The 22,038-nt window shown below is 39.8% G+C and overlaps 1 protein-coding gene across 1 annotated transcript in view; it reads right to left on the minus strand.

The window, feature by feature from the left end:
- Nucleotides 1-21,038, minus strand: part of syndig1l (synapse differentiation inducing 1-like) — a 40,873-nt gene extending 19,835 nt beyond the window's left edge. Inside the window, exons 1-2 of the mRNA XM_020632455.3 lie at nt 20,662-21,038; nt 12,028-12,706 (exon numbers count right to left, since the gene is read on the minus strand). Coding sequence (XP_020488111.2) covers nt 12,028-12,555 — 528 coding nt within the window. The 5' untranslated portion in view covers nt 12,556-12,706; nt 20,662-21,038. The remainder of the gene's footprint in view (nt 1-12,027; nt 12,707-20,661) is intronic.
- Nucleotides 21,039-22,038: the final 1,000 nt, after the last annotated feature.

Here is a 22,038-nt window from a genome sequence, read left to right on the forward strand (position 1 = left end):
TTGCCAGGCTCGGTAAATCGCAATGCGTGTACTAACTTCAGTTCAGTTTCTCCTCCCAGTATTTTGCACACTTGGGCAGAAACGCCCCATATTGCATATGCATTAAGGCAAACGTACTAAATGGACAATGCGTGTTGTTTTGCTCATATGAAAGACGCAATCCTCACTGCGCGCCGTTAGTAGATCAGATAGCACATTTTTTTGCTGGTGGTATCAAGTTTGCACACGTTTTAAGACACGCAAACCTTTAGTAAATCAGGCCCTAGGTGATTTGAGCCAGGTTTGTGAATGAAGGCACAGCGGCTTTAGTTTGAGTCTATTGTATTGTAAATTTGAGTCTATTGTATTGTAAATTGTTTTGGATAAGTGGAATCCACATATCATCGACATCATCATTATTGGAAAAGTTGAGTAAATGGATCGACATATCCAAAATGATGACATGAATTCAACATTAAATTTGTTCCATCGACAAGAACACACGTCTGAACTTGATCCAATTCACTCCTCATCCCTCAGTGGCCTGTTAAGGACAATATTAAGTGTGTTTGAAATATGTCATATCAAGCATAGTGTTGCAGATGGTACCGGATAGAATAATCGAAAGAAGCTTTGATATACAGTATTTATGCCCAACTCAAGCCATCGCCCTTCCACACAACAGAAAAATCATCAATGCTCCATACTTCAGAGATTTCTACAATAGCATTAGCAAAACCTACACCATCCTACATGTTGATAAAGGCAGCTCCATTAGATTCAAGCTGCTAACATCTATAATTTAGCAGGCCCTCCATAAGCCTGAGCATATAGACATTTAATACAATATTATAAGTCTGCGTTATATATTCACACCCCCGTGAGAAGGTGACCTGGCAGACTAGTGTGGGTAAGAGCCTGAAGAGCTCCAAGGTACAACTGCCCACTGATTATATGTACATCCCCTCCCTTTAGTTTTTTTTAAAGGTAAATCCATTTTAATCCAACAGACTGCTGACAAATCTAAACATGTCTGTTCCTCTAGAACAGCTCCGATTTGTAACATGTAATCACCTTCAAAGGGGCTGATACTCCTAAAGACCCACTGAACTAGAGAAGCATCTCTCTCATTATTCAGTTTTCGATACACTGAGCAGCCATTCAGACACTAAAGAGTCACCAGTGAAGCCTGGCAGAGAGATAACACTCTTCTTCTTCATGTCTTCTTTGGTAACTTGAATTGCATGAAAAAAATAGGGGGAATAAATAAATAAATATTTATTTGCCAAAACTCTATTTCCTTAGATCAGTCATTCTAGCCTGGAATTTTACAACTTCTATGAACACAATGATGGGACAGCATGTCACAAAATAAAGGTTCCATGCAGCAAACCTCATTAACTGTTTGATGATGGTAAATTGTAACGTACAGTATGGTAACACATTTAGATTCACATGGATCCAAACACACAGTGCATTACAGCCAGTTATCAGTATAGCTTAAAGAGAGCAGGATGGTAAATAATGTTAGGTTTACTGAAAATTTAGAGGTGAAAAGGTTGTAACGTGTTGCATATTACTGTTGACTAAATTCATTTAAAGGACTATTTCTGGAATATGAATTATTGAAAGAAGATTCACCCTAATAGAAGATTATTGTAATGTTTTTTTTTCTCTAGTGGTTATTTTAAATAATGATCAGTTAACTGGTGCAACAAAAATGTATGAATTCCAACAAGTCATTCTGTTAGAGAGAGCTAGCAGGCTCTAATTCTGTGTTTTCAGATTTGTGTTTAGTTTGGGGCTACTTGTACCTTTAAGTCTCCATTGTATCATTGAACTACTTCAACAATGCAACATGTTGTGCGTCTTAATTCAACATGCAAAATATGATCCCAGAGAAGGTTGTCAGTATACTTTGTCAGAACTTCTTGATGGATGTTTGAAAAGCATTAGCACCATTCCCCCTGTTTGGGATGTTGGATGTGGAGCGGGGTTTTGTGCCTGACCAGTTCTTTCATTTTCTTAAACAGTCTATTCGATATTAACGCCCACTTCCCTGCCAGCTGTGTGTGAAGGTGTAACAGCAGCCTCAGATCATACTTATTATTCTAGCTGTATTTTCATAATTGACACAACCAATGGCTTCTAGGAGAGAAATATGCAATAAGATTTCAGATGCAGACCTTCTAAAATGACTTATAAACACTGGATTACTAAAAACCAGAATACCTGCTACAGATGCTATCTCCCACTCACACTGGGCAGACAGAAGGAGAGCGGAGACAACCAATCAACCCTGTATCAATCACTGTAATTGTGACAGAAATCCCTCACCAGTTTCCCTGGGAACATTGCCAACTCTGTGTGCACAGTTAAAGAGCTGCTGCTGGTGTTTATACTGAAGTCTCTGCAGTGGTGGGCGGATGAGTTTTTCCTCCACCACTCTGTTGAATATTCACAGTACAATGAGTGATAAACTGTCTAAATGTGATGGCTGTAAATCTGGAATTAAACACATTTAGAGGCTGAACTGCCTGATCCTCCTTTGCACCATTATCATGGATTGATTCTTATATTAAACCTCCTAGTTCAATGTAATGTTTTCTTTAATATTATTTTTGGTGGGTATTTTGTTTTCATTGGATAGAAGAGAGGAAATAAATGTGGGGAAGAGAGAGTGGGGTAAGACTTGCACTAAATGGCTGCTGATCAGGAATCAGACCTGTGACCAGTGCTTCGAGGATTGAAGACTGTAGATGAAGCACCTGTTCTACCAACTGAGCGACAACAGCACCCATTGTATAAGTTTGAGGGGGAATCTCTAAGGGAGACACTAGAGCATAGAAATCTGTTGGCATCTGTTGTTCTGGTTCATTCATTTGCATGTCAGTGGGCATTTCCTTTATGCAGGAAAACAGTCTGTGTGGGGCAAAAGAGGTGAAACACAACGCATCATATTACAATCCCAGAACCCTTATGGACATCAAATGATGATTTTCTTTGACAGAAATCTGCATGAAAATGCAGCTAACTTTTCGCACATAGATACCTTATCTCCACTCATTCTTGATCCTCAAGATCATTTGTGATCTGACAAGCATGGAAAAAGTACTTCTTGGCCGGTATCATTTATCACCAACTGCTGTTTAAACCGGAAACCCTGAAAAGATGCCCATCACTCCTAGAGGCTATGATGTTCTCAGATCATGCCAGATAAGTTCATGATTGACAGCGCCAATCATGTAACTTATAAGCTAAAAGAATGTCTCCACTGTTCTTAGTAAATCTATTCATCCCAAATAGTTAATAGTCATTAATGACAGCACTCAGGTTGATGGAGTGTTTAGGACTCGGACCCCTCTCCTGCAGCTTGTTAAAAAATGGGAGATCAATTAAATGGACATGTTCATAGCATTGCACCAAAATAGATGAATGAATGAAGAAATGAAATTCTTGCCAATGCTGCTATGTATGAATTTTAATTTTGCCGGCCATTCAAGTAAAACGAAATAATGTCCTACTAAATTATATATAAGCTTTACAAAGACTATACTTGTACAAATAAACGTAGTAAATTCTGCAGGGCTAGAACAGTGCAGACACACTACTACTGTCAAGGCCGCATTTTTGTAAGTATTCATATGATTATATCAATATAGTTAAAAATAAATATTCTCTAAGAAAAAGTTGGAGAACCACAGCTATGAGATCTAACAGCAACTATGAGATCTAACAGCAGCTCTGAATAATGTTGGTTACTCCGTTAAGATCACCCCTCAATGTGTGGGCTGCATGAGATCCGTGGATCATTCACTGTATACCTGGAAAGTAAATGTGTGTCTTTGTGTCAGTCAGGTGTATATCTTGGGTTGCATTTGAAGGTCTCATTTTTGCATGCCCTGAAATGCTTTGAATACGATATTAAGAGAAGAAATTCTGGACTTCACTATTTTCTAAACCCTGGTAACAGCACCTGCTTGGAGGATTCTTTTGTCTTTTTTTGTCTGTATTTGATTTTCAGAATTGTTTAATCACCTTTTATCCATTCTGGGATCAGGAGACAAGGATAAGACACAAGGGTTATTTCACCTTGGTAGGTTTACAGAATTTATTTAACACTTTATATGGTTATGTCCTTGGATATACCACAATTTCCAGTGAGTGCAGTTTAGGATTTCCATAACTCAGACCGACACACCAAACCATTGGAAAAATATCCTCAGTTAGGAGAGAAGAGCATGCTTTAAATCCATTGGACAGACCCGCTTACAGCTGAATTGAAGTGATCCGAGAGACCGGTTTGTCATTTACTGCTTAATGAGAAATGGGATACCTCTGAAAGATTTCACTGGAATATATGACACAGGCTCATATCGGGTGCTGGACCCTTCTGAAAGGAACGATATGTGTGCAGTGAACTGCAGAATGGCTACATTTTACATTTAATGAAGACATGAGCGCTCATGTCCCCTCAGATTTAGTAAGAACAGATAACGCCTGCAATAAACCTGGTCTGATCTAAACTGCTGCAGAGGTGAGGCAGAGGGCAGTCAGAAATATTCTTATTTTAAAACTAATCATTTTATTGATTTCATACCCAAGTGCATGATTTAAACATGCCACTGACTGTGCTGAAGGCGTTCAATCAGAGAAACAAAAAAGAGGCCATTTTTATTGAAATGTGCACATGGGGCAGGATTGCCACATGCTCAAGTTATTATCTGACTAACAAATGTTCTGATAAATGCAGATTTCTTGCACTGGGGATGGTGTAACAGATGGTAGACAAATAGAAAAAAGCCGGTTTCATCCCTCAAGTGCTTTTTTCATGCTGGTGATTTTTTTTTTATGGATAAATGCATAAACCCCAGTCTCATCAGCTGGGGTGCTTTAATCTCAAAAGTTATAACCCTTCCTCTACCCAAACATCAAACCCAATATTTAAGACAATCATTGCTGATATCAATCCTACGTTTGTTTGTAAAATGCATTTCATCTCTGTTTTTAGTTTGTATGTTCAGAGGTGAACTCTGTCATTCCAGAAATCCAGAGAAGAATGTGGTCAAGTGTGAGGCATTTCCAATAGAGCCAGACTAACAAAGGGTTTCGTAGATTTTGACTGATATTAAATATCAATACTGCGGGTGATGCAGTAATAAATTATATTACTAATAATTATATACTTTACACCCATTCACAATAATATGGCACAAGCTGCTTTCTTAAATATTTGATATTAAACACAAATAGCAAATTATATTTAGCATTTTAATTCTCTGCTAACAAATTATATTATGGATCATTGTCTGCTCAGCTATGTTGTTTGAAAACATGTGCTTCAGGCATTACTAATAGAGTGTTTAAAATAACATTGTTTGGGTACAGTCTACTATTCAACCATGTGTATGGTTCATGTAGCCATGAGCATTGTTTTCTGCATTATTTCTTTAAAAAAACAGTCAGTGTTGACAAACAATACTGTCAACACACAAAAACAGAAAACGTATACGCATACACTTCATGTAGCAGCCCGACATCACCGGACCAAACTTTGATGTCGTTATATTGAATGACATGGAAGAGGATTAGGGCCACTGAGGTTCTGACTCTTTTTCCTCAGAATTCTGAGATTAAAGTCAGAATTTTAAAAAAAAAGTCAGCACCCCGTAAAAATGCTTTTCAGTAGCCCTAATCCTCTTCTGTAGAATGAAGACTTCTTAATTGAAATAAAACTGAGCCTGTACTTTTTTTTTAATTTCTGAATTTACAATAAAAGAAAAAAATAGAAATACAAATGAATCTTAATTTTCCAGAAATGGTGTTGTTGGTCAAAAACAATAATACAGAACATGATTGTACTCTTGAAATACTGAGAGGAATCATTGGGCCAAACAAATACTACTACTTTTGACTTGAAGTTCAATCAACTCGGTATTTAGTTTAATAAGCATCCCAACAGAGTGGCAGCAGGCGGCTGTTCAACAGTCTGGTTCTGCTCAAGGTCTCTGTCCGACTTGCCACTGTTACTTTGCAAAGTGTTGCAAAGAGCTGCAAAGAGCTGTGCTCATGGTGGATAAATGTTGGTTCTCTGAAAATACTATAACAGACTATATTCAAGATCTGCTCTTTATGTTAATTGGTGCTATGTAAGTCTAATTGATTAATTTATGTATTATTATTTTTATATAGAATAAGTAAAATGAACTCTTTTCTTTCTTTACTTCTAGCACATTGTTGTATTCTTATCAACTCACTGAAAACATAATGGTTGTTTTTCCAAGGGGAACCAAATTAAATATTTTAAAAAGTTTTTTTTTTTTTTTTTTTTTTAAGTGTCTGTAAACTCAAGGTAAATCGATTCCTGCTGGTTCAGTAACCTCATTGAGTTCCTGAATCCGAGGATTCCACAACTAATAACAAATGAATGGTTTTTAAAAAATGGATAAACCTTGCCCTTCCTTTTTTTCAAACATTTTCTTGGCAGTCTTCTCTGTTGTAAGATGCACTCACTTTGTCCTATGAGTCCAAATATAGAAGAACATGACCTAACTTCTGTCACTCACAGGCGATCAGGTTCAAAGAGACAAGCAGGCAGCATACTGTCTTCTCACAGCCAGAGCTGTTTCTCTGCAGCAATGCATCAAATGTCCAACTAATCAAAAAAGACTGAGACATCACTTTAAGGTCATTTGCAAGTTTTCCGACAACTCCGACACTAAGACCAGAAAAATGCCTGCATTCCATCGTACACTCTCTTTAGTAGGACAAAAGCGGACAGTTGTATGTTCTGTTGTTGATTTTTTTTTCCTCATCACAAACACAACCTTTTTACCGTGACTGTTTGGTGGCTGCGGCTCTGACGGCTTTGTGCTTCATGCATGAGAAATCCTCATAAAGCATAAATACAATTGACAGTCTAAAGTAGGACGAGAAACCTCAACAGAGAAGCTTTTCTCAGATCTAGCTTTGAGAGTGTGGGCCTGATCTCACCTGCTGGAGAGCAGAGAGTCTCAGAGGGGGGTCAGAAACAGAGGGGGGGGGGGGGGGGGGGGGTCCACTTGGCAGACCCCCAGTGTTCCCTGTACAATTGTTCAAGCTTGAGCTGATAAGAAGAGACCAGATTTTCTGGGTTGTCCAGCAAAGAGGTCTCAAACATTGCAAGGGTTCAGCTCTGTGTTCACTGGTCAGCCCGAAGGCAGATTTTTTTTAAGCTTTAATCTTCTTCATCAGGGCAGAGTGCACTGACGTGACCCTGCAGCTGAGAGGGATCCAGTGTCTTGCTTTTGGGCACTTCAGCAGGCCTAATGCTTATCATCATGGAGCCTCTTTGTTCTGCTTCTGTTTCCCTGATATTTTGCTCAAACGTCAACACAAGTTGTTAAAAAAAAAAGGGAGGAGAGGAAAACTGTCATAATTGTTAGGATGCACAAACACATGATTTATCAACTAACAAAGGAAGTTGTTCTTTTGAGATTGAAGGCATGAAAAGCCTTATAACAAACAGAATTAATTGAGCAGAAATCTATTGAATCAAAACAACAATTTGTAATTAGATGTTTTCAGTGCACAGACAAAAGTTGTTTTTTTCCTTTCAGCTACTCAACTTTAAAGTAAGATCAAACTTATCTTCAGATCCTCTTTTGAGGCTTTTATTAATTAACAAACCCATTACATTTTCTTAGATCTCCTTTTCTACAGTTTATCCTTTTTCATTTTATTTTAGACGAGTTCTGCCAAACCCTCTGCTTTTATATTGTTTAAGTTAAAGGCGGGGCGCCGGTAGGCTAAGGGTTAATGCGCTCGCCACGCATGCTGAAGTCCTCAAAGCAGACAGCACACGTTCGAATCTGACCTGTGGCTCCTTTCCCGCAGGTCATTCCCTACTTTCTCTCTCCCCAGTTTCTGACTGTCCTGTCTTTAAAAGAGGGCATAAAGGCCTCAAAAATGAACGTTAAAAAAAAAAAGAGTAAGAGGTAAAGGCAAAGCAAAACGAGAGCATCTTGTTACCACATGGAGTAGATGACCTTTAACGAGTTTTTGAGGATTTAAAGCTTATTATTTAATTCCAGTATCGTACCTAACAGCTGGTGAGTAGTGGCGTTCTTCCATAGCAGGCTGTACCTCTAAAAATCCTTCTGTCACTTTATGAAGCCAAGTCTAACAGAGGCCATGTCAACAAATAATAAATCTGGTACCTATAATATACCAGGAGCAGATTACATCTTGTATTATATTGACAAATGTTCTGCTCTAGAGAGAGACGTATTTTGGATTCTGGAAAAATGTGCAAATCTCTATGAAGTCTCAGTTTGTATTCAACTTTTTGGAACTGTCACTGTTATTTTCTCACCTACTTAAAAAGTAATGATGAAAACATCTCAGACAAATAGTATAATATGCATTAATAATGGCTGTTTCATTCCACATTCCAGAGAATTTTTGATGATTATGGATTAGTCCTCAAACAAGATTGAATCAGGCAACTGGATCAGTGAGGAACATAATTGAAAGGGACACAAACTTTTTTTTCCCCGGAGAGTTTTGTGCTGAATCAAGAAAAAAACATTACACCTTACTGATTCATTTTATTAAATCAATACAATTCATTAAGGAGAAGCTGCATATAAAGAAAAAAACTGAGAGGATAGACAGAGATTTAAACACAGAAAGACGTGGAGTGTGAGAAAGGAGCATCAGCTCAATGTCTTAAAGATGTCCCTATAGGCCTTGTTAGAACAAATTCATGCAGCTGACTTTGAGCTAGAAGCCAATTTAACACAATGCTCATATATATAGAGTCAGTTATACATTTATTAATGTGGAATATCATACCTCATCTGAGGAAAACCAGATCATAAACTTATCTCATTTACTTATTTTGTACCTTCAAGGTCTCCATTCCATTACACTTCAGCAGACATCACATTAGACTGAATAAAAACAATGTATGCACAAATGTACTTTACTCACATGAGCAAATGATGTAATCATAGTGATTACATCACTGATGTCAGTGATTAAAATGCCGGTGTGAACATGTTTTAGTGTCAATGTGAAGACATCTTTGAGCAGTGCTTTATGCAATGTAATGCATATGCAATGTTAAAAATAAGCAATAGCTTTAAAAATATCACTAATTACAGTGTGATACAAAATACTATAAATGTAGCCCTCTTATGTGACATGCACCGGAGCTAACAGTCCTTTAAAGTAACACCAAGCCACCTACTACTCATACTGTAACCAGAGTCAAAATAAAAGACATTAGACGTCATGCTGTGCAACAGAGAGTTTCTCTTTTCTCTGTTATTGAAGGAGGAGAGACTCTCTCTATTCCTAAAGGAACTAGTTTTCTCAAATCTTTCTCTCAAACAATGCAGACAGACACTCGCACACACACAACTGCTGTGTAACTCTAAAATACTGAACAGTTTAGATTACACCAGAAAATAGCCTGTCATGTACCATCCTTTTGTCACACTCCAAAACTCATCCCCCTGTGAGGAAGCCTTTACTATCTAAACCAGTATGTCTTTCTTTCTGTCTTTGTACCTCCACAATAAAGAGAAAAACTGTTTGAAGAACAACTGAATGTAGTGTTGTAGTACTAGACTCACACAAGCCCCAATGTGCTGAATAGACGATGTCTATTTGCATTGGAAGAAACGTAAACTTAGTTGAACTTCAACACATACATTCATGCAGAACCACATTCAAGTTGAATTTACATTTAATATTAGATGGAAATTAATTCAATTAGAAGAACATATCATTAACGTTGCATTACTGTTGTGTAATTAAGAGTATAACAAGTCCATAATGACACTTTCTGACTTACACGACTGATAGGTCTACCCATCCTGTATCATTTAAACAACTATTAAAAATGTCATTTCTTTTATAACCAACAGCAACCTCAGGGTGTTGAGAATTGAAACCAATGCCCTCAGATAGTACAGAGGCCACAGGGATGAGGGGATCAGTTGTTTTAAGCTATGTCCAGTATGTCTTGGTCACTCGCCGCTCTCTCGCCAGAGATTTGGTCAAGCAGGTGGTGAGTTTGCTGTATACCTCCCACAAGTTCTCTAAGATCAATGCACAAGTCTGAATCTCTATCTGTAGAATAAATGATGATTGACTCAGTCATTCACCAGCAAATCAGCCAGAAGCACAGACTGTAAGCCGTTTTCTTCTTTGAGTCTGCTAACCCGCTCGCTCTTCTCCTAAATATTAAATATGCTAATTTCTGTCTCAAGAAAACAAACATGGAGGAGGCCAAATGCCAAACTCCAATCAAGGCAGTTAACAGACCAATGGGTAACATCATGCTGGCTATGCTCACCATGCTTGCACACGCTGGCATGTGGGCAAAAAAATACACTTTTCTGCTACAAGTTCTATTCATCTAATTAACAGTTGATCACAGTAATGTTTAAAGACGTTCAACAGAATTAAGCACAAAGCAGGAGGCTAAATATTGCACAAGTCCAATGGTTCATAAGATAAACAATTTTTACATGATAGATAATTATTTAAAGGCAGCTTAAGAACACACATCTTAGATAACATAACTTTTGTTTGTTTACAAGACAACTCCACAGGGACACCTTAAAGCTAATTAGTGTTGAAACCAAAGGAAACCACAAAACTACATTTTGCCCTGAACTGCTAACGTATAATGCCTTGGGGAAGAATTAAAAGGAAAGAGAGTAAACACTGAAAATAATTGTTACATGCTAACTGAAAATTCAGTCTCAGGTTGCATAATAAATACATGAAGAGCTGTGCTGCCTGTAGCAGAAGAGCTTTCCTTTATGAGGTCTTTGCATTGTGTCAGACTGTGAGCAGGGGGGTGGAGGCATGCTGCACTTTGTGGTGTCAATGGTCTGCTGCTGGGAGGCTCCATTGGTCTGCTGCTGGGAGGCTCCATAATGAGTCCCACTGTGTATATTCCTTTTTATATCTGAAAAACCAGCCGTGGGGCTTGATGATGCTTTCTTATGTACTTGTTCATTTGTGAACAGGAAGTGTGTGGAAATATATGAACAGTATGGTTATGTGCACACTTAACCTTTGAACGGCTATCGAGAGCCCTCAGTTGGAGCATTACTTTGTTTCTAACTCACCTGATATCATGTTTAGTGCTTCTACAGAGGAGAACAAATACATTGGAACAAACTGAGCAGCTGGAAAATTTTGCTCTCTAGCATTTGCATATCCCCTTTATCTTACTGCAGCAAGCATGTTTCTGGTCTATATTTTTATTCACAATGTAAAAACCAACTTTCTCTCTGAACACTAAAGCCACCTATATGTACCCATGTCACGTTGCATCTCAGCAGCTACATGTTTATCACAGAAATCCAGGTTAATTCCGGTGGACTTGCGGGTGTGTGGCAGTCAGTCCATTAGGTCTTGCAGGCCACTGGTCGAACTCAACACCCTATTCCGCCCGCCCAATCCCCTAAATCCTCTGGAGTGCTTTGTACTATTGGCGATGCCAGTTGAGAGTGAAAATACTGTGGCTAATGCTGTAGCACTGTAGCACCTAATATCCCCAGCTGTGGCAGGCATGGGCGGTTTATTATTATCTAACGAATGAATTTTTAGAGTCAGGAATTGAGGCCAAGGTCAGTGGATTGTATGGGATTTGTGGTCAGTAAAATGCCAGTCTGATTCAGGCACTGAGCCCAAACATGTGACGATACATGTGTGCAAACAAACACAGCAGGGAAACAAACGTTCACATAAAATGCACAACAGGTGCCCCCCTGGTTTAGAGGAAAACATTACAATCACAAAAGTTTCTCCATGACCCAGGAGAAACTTACCTGACAGTGAAAATGTCATTAAATTCACCTGTATGGGTTTCTTTAGAGAGTTTGAGCGTCCTTGACAGTCCATGCAATGTTATGGATGATGATGCAAGCATCCAGCTCTCGGTTATGACTGCATGCGTAACAGGTTATTTAAATCTGATCTTATCAGCCTCTAATTGAAGCCTTCCTGCATCATTCCTTTGATCTAAAGCCTTTTCTCTCTTACCTCATACTCCACATACTCCTCCTCCTCCACCTCGTAGGAAACGGTTTGGATCTTGACGTGTTCACCGTCTTCCAGCAGCTTGGCCTGGGGATCCTCCGTGCCAGGCGTGTCAGCCCCTGCCGTGTTGGATGCCTCCTTCGCCTTCTTCTCTGTGAAGGTGGTCTCGCAGCACTCGCTTTTGTATTCCTTAGCTTTGATGCTGCTGCTGTCCTCCTTGTACAGGATGAAGTTTGGCCTGTAGAACGCCTCCACCGCCAGATGCAGAGAGGTGGCGTCCAAAAGCTGCTGGGATTTTATTTTCCCATTGGTGTTACAGCTCCCTACACTCCCTACGTTGCCATTACTCACTTTTCCTCCCCCCTCACCTACACCTCCTCCTCCTCCTCCTCCTCCTCCTCCTCCTCCAGCAAAGTAATTGATAATATTTTCCTGGTACTGGTTATTTGGGAAGTCGCCCCCATAACCGTTGACCATGTGCTTACTGTTTTTGTCCAACAATGGGTTCTGGAGCTCACTGAGATTCTCCATAATAACCAAGGCCAAAAGATGAACGTGTGGTGCTTCTCTGTGATGTTAGGTCGTTAGATTTAAAGTTTCAGGTGGAATAAGACAGGATGTACTTCTCAGTGGCACTGCTGATGTCAATTAAAGTGTGTGGATGGCATTCAGCAGTGGGAATCTGGAGGGGAAACAGAAAAACACAAATTTCAGGGTCAATTTAGGAACTTGAGTAAAAATGTTATTTGACATATACCAGCAAGTAACAGTTTACCCAACACTTGCTCACATAAGATCAAAGTTGAGCTGTCGTTCCTGCGGCTGCTACAACTTTTACAGCATCTTGCCTGTCAAGCGCTGCACCCGCAGATGATTTAATTAAGTTGAAATTGCTTCCTCACTCTGGATACAGTTACACACACACACACACACACACACACACACACACACACACACACAAGCTTAGATACCAGAGTAATGACAGCGATGCATCAAAGCACGCCCCTTCACATTAATATCATTTTCTTGTTGTTAATATTACACCTATAAAGCTCACAGGGCAGGAATGTTTCATATCTGTATGAATTAATTTATGCTGACATTAGTTTGACAGGTTGCATGTCACATTTCTTTTGTGAAGAAAAGACAAAAGTCAAAGTCAAGACTTGACTTTAACCATTTTGAAAAATAGAATAAATCTGCAACATACAGCAATGTGCTTGTTAAGGGTGCATCTCACTTTTCAAGGGAACTGGAGGTACTGCTGTGATTGGTTTGATTGATATTCTCCCAAAACACCCATATAAATGATAAGTAAGTAAGTAATAGAATGTTTTGGGTCGTATACACTGCACAAAGATAGCAAAGCATTTAACTGTCAAAAAAAGGGGGTTGGACACACCCTACTGTAAATGTACTAAAGCGCACACTTGTTTAGACCATGTGCAACAGGCTGAAAAGAGCCCTAACAATGTTTTTCAGACTGATTTTTATATTATCATTAATTACCAAAAGAAGTCAATCATAAGAAGGTCCTCTGCTTCTGAATTTAAATATTTATGGCCATTACTCACTTCCAGAATCACACTCAAAAAGAAAGAAATAAGAATACAAAGGGGGGGGGGGATCAAGCATACCATTTGCTATTTTTCAAACAGCAATTCCAACAAAACTGGCATTTAAAATGCATAAAAACCCCAAACAAATTTACAATAATGTTAACAATGTGACTGTATGACACACGGCAAACGTTTTCATCATAGAGTACAAGACTGACCGGCCGGAAAAGCTGCATCAGTTTGGATCTCATGCCCACCAGTTCCCTCTATCGCCCTGCTCTACACATACAGAATGTATTTGGGCAGGCACACAGTGAAGTAACTGTCGGACCTTAGACCACTTTCCCAAACTATAGGTCAAATACGACCTACATGGCTTTTTTCCACAAATTAAGTTTAAGGTGGATACGACCACTTCTAATGTCTAACCATCAGTGTGTTTGTGCCCAGCACAGATGTGTTGTCTTTTTGGTCTTTTGTTTGAGAGATAAGACAGTGGATAGAGTTGGAAATCAGGGAGAGAGAGTGGGGAATGACATGTGGGAAAGGAGCCACAGGTCAGATTTGAACCTGGGCCACCTGCTTGGAAGACTACAGCTTCCATACAAGGGGCACGCGCATTAACCACTGCGCCACCAGCTCCCCAGAAGTGTTGTCTATTAATCCCAGTTTGCTCGCTATCCGTTAACCATTTTTTCGTCTCCACTTGTCAGTGACAGTTAAAGCTGTTTCTTTGGAGCTAATGCCAACATATCCAACTTGATTGGGGCGGCAGTAGCTCAGTCTGTAGGGACTTGGGTTGGGAACCAGAGGGTCGCCGGTTGAAGTCCCAGTATGGTAGACCAAGCATGGAAGTTGGTCTGGTAGCTGGAGAGGTGCCAGATCACCTCCTGAGCACTGCTGAGGTGCCCTTGAGCAAGGCACCAAACCCCCTCCCCACCACCAGCTCAGGAGCACCCACTGTGGGCCGCTCCGTCACTCTGACATCTCTCTCTTAGTGCACGTCCATAGGATCCTGTTTGTGTGCATGTGTGTACTGTATATACTTCAGCCTATGTGTGTTGCATCACTACAGATTGTAAAAACTTAAATTTTAATCTTAGTAAATCTTCTTCTCTTTTAGCCAAAGCTGGTGCCATCTAACTCAAATATTATTTTTGCTAGCAATGGCTAACATTAGCCAAACTAAACTATATCTGTAGCTCCAAAATAACATGTGCTGGGTTTTGTTCAGGTGTTTTTTTGAAAGGTGTTCAGTTTAACTCAACACAGACTGGGCTGAACAAAAGATGAGATTTCATGGTTAAAACTTAAAACTATTCTATACAGGCCTTTGGATAGAAATATTTGTCAAAAAGTTTTGACACAAAAACACACCAACAAGTGAAAATTGTGCAATTGAGAGAGCAAAGGTGCTGAGATAAAAATTGTTATAGATCAGGTATATAAAACATAATGAAACACAACCATACAAAAAGACACCAACTGGCACAGGTAAGCCATCATTGTTGAATCCCTCTTATACTCATGCTAACTCAGCAGTGAAAGGTAAATAGTTGCTCTGGGGGATGCTAAAACATAGAGCTGATTATTAATAGTCTTAAATTAGCTCTGGAATGACGATCTTCTTTACGTTTAACTAAAATACACTTTTATAATCAAATTATTGACTTAACCTCCAAGCTATTTCCCCTAAAAAAAAACCTGAACTCTCTGCTTCTCCATTGTCACCCTTAACCTCTGTCTGATTAATCAGTGTTTAAAAAAAGGAACTAAACCAAGGCAGATTATTTCACTGGTCTTGATCCCAATCATGTTTGGCTCAGTAACTGCACTACTGTCAAATCAAATGGATTGTATTTCCAATTGAAGAAGACAAGATTATGCATAATGGAATATAGCATGTTAGACTGGGATATGGATGATAGTTTGTTAGTTAGTTAGTTTCAGGTTCTAAGGATAATAATTGTACATAAATCTTCTCATGGATGATTTATGTGTTCAGCATCTCGCTCCACATCATCTGCTTATTTATAACAAGCTCACAAATAAATATAAAATGTTGCTAATGTATAAGGTCAGACACTCGTTTGAAAAAAAAAGGAATGCAGTATCTACAAGGGCTCTTCCATTCTCAATAAATCATCATCTCTTTCTCTCTCTCATTTCCCCTAACGTAGGGTTCATGTTTGCCACACTTCATATTTTCTGCCCCATGAATAAAATACGAGCCTCATGCTCCCAGGCTTCCTCAAGCGCAGTAAGCACCGGACAGTCTGCAAAGTTTTCACGGTCCCTCCCCAGTTAGACTTCATGCGTCTGAATATGCTGACACCGTTCTTCCACACCAGAGCGCCCTTTGGTCCACATGTAGCCCTGGGGATCGCACACTCATGCAGTTTCTTCATTAATTGACTAAATTCGTGTGTACTTACAAATTCTCATGAAAAAGTAAATACGAGCAGGTGCTGAGGTTGCGGTCTAGTAAGGATGCTGCATGCACTGCTAGTTTTCTGGTTTTCTAGGGAAGGATGGCCTCTGGCGTCTGGCTTACTGGTATTTAAGGTGAGCCAGACGCCAGCATGCCGCCTTAAAATACTTGTGCCTACCAACACCAAGTAATCATTTGGAGCTGAAAATTAGCTGCGACCTCCTGGGTGGGTTTGATGAATAATGAAAACTGATTTACAGGACATGAACTGACTTCACTTTTTAAATACATTTGTACTGCTTTCAATTTATCGGTTCCAACTAGGTGCAAAGACCACTCTTACGTAATTTTCCCTTGAGTCTCTGATGTTTTTTTTAAATGTCAGAAAGCATTTTTTTCCAAATCAAAGGAAAACTACTTAAGTTAAAGGGGCTACAAATAGCATTTTAACATCAATAAATCACTACTTCATTAATACTGAAGGTCCAATGTCATTAGCATAATCCAAGAGACAGTTTGCAAGAGGACAAGCTACTTCTGAAGCTTCTACGCCGCAGTATATATTTGGAAGTGGGATAACTCAGTTAAAAGAGGCACAGCCTTAAAACTAAAAGATAAAAACCGCATGTTGCTATCTCAAAGTGTCTCACATGTTGCTATTCCAAAGTGTCTCACAGTGGCTGGATGGAAGAGGTTTGGATAAAACAGATTCTAATAATCTCGCTCTCTTTGACTTAGTTTTAGATACAAAGGCTGCCAGGTAAAATTTAAATAAAGTTTTTTGTAAGTTCCTCCACTTTTTTTTAACATGCTATTCATGACTTCATTCCTCCATACACCACAGATCTTTCAATTTATATTCCAGCCAGATCACTGAGATCATTTGAAGTGTCTCTTTGTAACTGGCCCGAGTCTGTCCCTTTAAATGTGTGGCTGATGGGTAATGTATGCCATGCCAAGTTTTGAGTTGATGCTCCACTCCAGCATAGGTACAAGTATGTATATGTCTCGTGTGTCTGTGAATATAGAAACACGGTTTGGAAGTTTATGCTCAGTCCCCTTTACAGTTTTGCATGCCTAATTAGCCTGGACTTCGTAACCTGCATTAAACGAGCCAAGCATCGGTCCTTTACTTCACTAAGGGACGACGGAGCTGACAGAGGTAACATCTTTTAATCGTTCCTCATATGTTCCACTAAACTAAAGCACCGTCGAGGCAGCCTTTTGTTCTTCATCTCCCTGAACAGAACTCACTGCCTATGAATGTAAAGCTCTCTCTTTTGGTATTATTAAAGAAATGAAGACCAACATTTTTTATCTGGCTTTTAATTTGTAACAATTTCAAAGTTGTTTACATCGTTGATTTTACATTAGATTGTCCTTTATCTATTTTGCGTAATTGGACTTTTTACAATTTTACATTCCTTTAATTTACTGATATCAGTTCCTGCTTTTCATTGTAGTATTTTTTTTATTGTTTATTTATATTATATATAAAAATTATATATTTTTATTGTCCCTTTCTCTTCTTGATTTAGTCATTTATAATCTCACCCATTTTCATCTATTTCTGTCTTTATGTCCAGTCAGTTTTTTTGTCCTTTGGACGTCATGTTTGTGAGTATATGATAGGTGTTAGATAAATAAAGCTGAAAGGGGCTTATTCCAGTTAAAAATAGCACCTGCATTGACCAAGAGAACTACTTCAATATCACTATTCTGTAAATTTGTTTGAATTCTCCATAGTTATCGGATGTGGCAGTTTCAAGTCCTTCTAGGATAATTTGGCAGCATTTAAAACTTTTTTTTCCCCCTTATTCTTCTCTTCCTCAGGGGTAAAACATCTAGTGCTGTGCATTGGTTATTCTGATGTAGTCTTTCACACCGGGATGGAGGAAAAACAGACCAATTGAAAAGTATGTAATTTTGAAGAAGAAGGAATAGATATCGGTATCCTCTGCATGAAACTAGAACGCAGTACCAGATGATGGCCTTGACAAAACAATAACAAGTGTTGTCATAGCATTTCCTGTTTCTGCTGCTGTAACACTTCTCTACAGCACAAAAGCTACAAGCTAACAGCGGATTACTTCTGGTGTCATTACTTGCGGCTGCTCTGATAAATCTTTTTGGTGTTGTCATGCTTCCAAATAAGTTGCTGCTGCTGCATGATGGTGGTGCAGGGTAGGCTTTGCTCTGGTTAATGGGAATGTAAGTGTGTATAAGCCGTTTTAGTCCAAGCTGAGTAATGTAGGACACTTCAGAACCAGAGAGGATGAATGTCATTGAATAACCACTGCTGTGTGTGTTTGTGTGTGTGTGCAACATTTGTTTGTGGGCGTTTGTGGTCTGTGCATGTGTGGCTGTGAGTAAATATACATGTCTACGAGTAGGTGGAGTTGTTTGGGAGAGAACCAGAGTGTTGGGAAGAGAGAAGAGAGATCATACTGATACGCGATTCTCTGGTTGAGTGCGTTTAAGGCTTGCTGGAAGACAGCAGTGGCCGGGAGGTATGAAGAGCTGGGAGGTACCGCATTTGAAAGCAAATGAGGCAGAGCAAAGGCTGTTGCGAGGAAAACAATTCAGCATTGCACAAGCACAAGGCCGATGTGCTGCAGTAAAGGAAAGCCCAAAGGTGTTTGACAAGGGGTCTAACAGATTAGCAAACAACCTGTAAGCATCCAGGTGCACGAGGATAAGAATGAGACATTGCTAACATGCCAGCCATGCTGATGTGTCTGTTCTCTGCAACCCCATTAGACTCCAGTCAGCACACTTTATTTCCCTTTGTCAGCCCATTGCCAATCAACCTCAGACCTCTGACCCTGAAGCAGAGAGTGGGTATTATCTGCCAGGCCTCGAGGCCAGCGGGGCAGGATGCCGCTGAATACCAATGTGTCTTATCTGTCGGCCATGTTTACCCACCCATTCTATCCAGCTTCTGTCTCTTACAGCTTTTCCTGGATATTTCAGTACGGTGCGCTCGACAACAACAACTTCATCTTCCTGTAATTTGATTTTGAAAGCAGTTGCTGGCCTATAATATGCATAATAAGGGAACGCCAGGTAGTTATAGATGATCACGGAGACAGATTATGCGTGCATGGCAGAAAAAATCCCAATGCACATTTGTCAGTGAACCCTTCCCCTGGCCTCTGCACATGAAAGTCCACTGACAGATTCAAAGCAACAGAAAAGGATAAAGTGAGTAATGGGCTTAAAAGCGTATTGACTGATCCTTTTATGGACTATTATCATCAAAGGAGACTGTGTAAAAATGTCATAATCCACTTGAAATTAATCTGAATCCTGCTCCTGTGTCAGCAGTTGCCACTGATACGCTGTCCCTGCTCTGTCTGTACGTCTATCTAAAGCTGATAAAACATAAACCCTGAGCAAAAGGAAGCTCCAGCTCTCCTTACATGGACCCTTGCGTCCTTGTCTCCTCTCGTGTACTGCCACACTCTTATCACCCAGTTTAGTGTTTTCCACACCTCCGTCAGATGATTCAAAGTGTTCATTGATGTGTAAATCCTCCATTGAAAACCTCAGCCACATGTGTTTAAATAATTCAATGGGATGTTGCTGTCAATAGCGGCCATGTAGACTGTTACTGCTGTGGTTTGTTGTTAGAGAGAGGAAGGCACTGGGAAAGCTGTCTTCATTTTGTATTTGTGGGAACACACAGGATTTAGATTGAGATTTTTGTCTTCGAGAATTTGTTTCTGAAAGTATTTATTTGTTGATGGATAGATAGAAATGAGGAAAAAACCCGTGCTACGCAGTTAAGTCATTTTGTGGAATAAATTGAAGCTGTTTTTCAAATACTCCACTGTAGCAGTGAGTTTAAAAGCAGCCTCTCCCTGGATAAGGTTTTGTTTAGTCTATTAGGACTGCAGTTCAAGCAGCGATTAGACCTGACATCACTGGTACCAACCCAATTGTTGCAGGCAACAGGGATAGATCAGAGGGAGAAGGTGGAGATTGATAGCTGTGTGTGTGACTCTGTGGGTTTGTTGGAAAGGGTTTAAGCTCCTTTATGCATGCCTTCATTTTTCCAAAACTGCTAAATCTACAACCTGTCACAACCTTAATCAATCCCTTACTTGAATGCATAGACTAAGACAATGCTTACAAAATGCCATCAACCACTCCTTTTCCTCCTCTTTTTTTTCCCCTTGGTCTTTGTTTACAAGGTGAAAATTGATCCTGACAGCACTCTCCGGCCACACATGGAGTGTGTTCACACATTTCTGAACACATACAAAAAGGCACTCTAACAAAGCAGAGCACACAGAGTGACAAGATGACTTCACTTCTCCAGTCACAACACACACACACACACAAAGAAGGGGAGATGGATTGATTCTCCGTAGGACGCAGGTGGGAACTGTGTGCAGAGTTCTTCATCAACAACCGCACAAGACATACATTGCATTGCGACACTTAACTCTGGTTAATTCCGTTGGATGCTGAACATTTCGTGTCTTCATGTTTAAACACATTGTACTAAAAATAATTTTCACCATTTCGACCATTATGATGATACGTTGAGCAGCTTTAAAACAATTACGCGCGGTCAAAAAAAAAAAAAAGCAAACACTGAACAAGCAGTTTCTACCTTTAAAGGATGAATTTCTTTCTTACCTTTGAGTTCTTGACAATCCAGATATTGTTTGAAAGAAGCAAACACTCGCTTGTTTCCGTTTGTGCATTATGGCTGGGCTGCTGAAGGTGTCGCCCAGGGAAAAAGACATTTCTCCGACTTTCTCATTTTCATGAAATAGCCAATCATTTCTGGCGAACAGGTCTCCGCTCGACAGATGAATAAAAAAGAACAACCCACCGCCGTCACAGCTCGTAATCTCTCTCCCCTATAAACACGAAGGTCTCCCCTCCCCAATAAACCGTTTACCTTGAGAGACGACTGAAATGTAGTCGCCCTCAGAAAGTTAAAACAGCCTCAGTGGAAAGAGAGAGAGAGAGAGAGAGAGATGCGTCCTGGTGCGGGGAGGTTCACTGAGAGAGGCGCGGATGGAGAGAGGAGGAGTGCACTCCGATACGCTTCACGACGCGCGTAAAAAATGAGAAAACAGCGTCCACTCTCATTCAATGCTTGTGTTTACTTTGACTGAATAATACTTTGAAAAGAGGAGGTTAATCTTACACTGGATTTTTTTTTTCTTCAGAAAATATTCCCCAGGCTGCAGTATCCAAAGCTCCATCACGTAGAACGAGTCAATTACAGCCCGAGCTCTAAATCCATCATTAAAACATGACTCGGAACCTTTTAGAAGGCAGCATTAAGAGTTCCTTTCTTTGAAGGCCTCTACAATTCCACTAATGTCTGTCGTGAGCGTTTGATTAGGCCTGCGTGACCACCCAACAATATTAAAGCACTTGCTGACATTTTGTGGCATACAAACTCGTCTCTTAACTTTTTGAGGACACTGAGGGAAAGCCAAAATAATGACATTTAAAGGACCCCTAAATCCATTTTCTTAACTAGCTTCTAAGCGTTACTTTGACAACTTTGGAACCATTTTGCTCATTTGACAGGAGAGATTTCTGTAGTTTCTGCTCACACTGGTTTGAAGGCAGGACTGTAGTGGTGACGTCACATGCTTTTGGGAAGCAACCAAGTGATACTTGGCAGAAATGAGAGTACAATTATAATAGGAATGCATCATATCAGATCATTCTCTCCTGGCTCCTAAACATTACCATGCCATTTGGTCAAACCACACCACCATAGGCCTGTTGATGCAGACAGGAAGATGCGTTGCTTGTCAACAGACAAGGCAGGCAACTGCTTGTGGCCCCAGGCCAGTAAGGGGACCCCAAGGGCTGATAGACTTTAAGCTGTCATCGCAAATTTTGACAGTAGGAAACCTCCCCATCTGACAGCGATTACTCTTGTTGCTCTGCTTAGCATCTCATGCATTATTCCTGAGAAAACCAAGGTTTGTCAATAAAAACCACTAAAGGAAAATAAAGCTGAATTATCTGTCTGGTAGTGAAAAA

Source organism: Labrus bergylta, chromosome 15 (assembly GCF_963930695.1).
Source record: "Labrus bergylta chromosome 15, fLabBer1.1, whole genome shotgun sequence".
In the NCBI taxonomy this organism is placed as follows: Eukaryota; Metazoa; Chordata; class Actinopteri; order Labriformes; family Labridae; genus Labrus; species Labrus bergylta.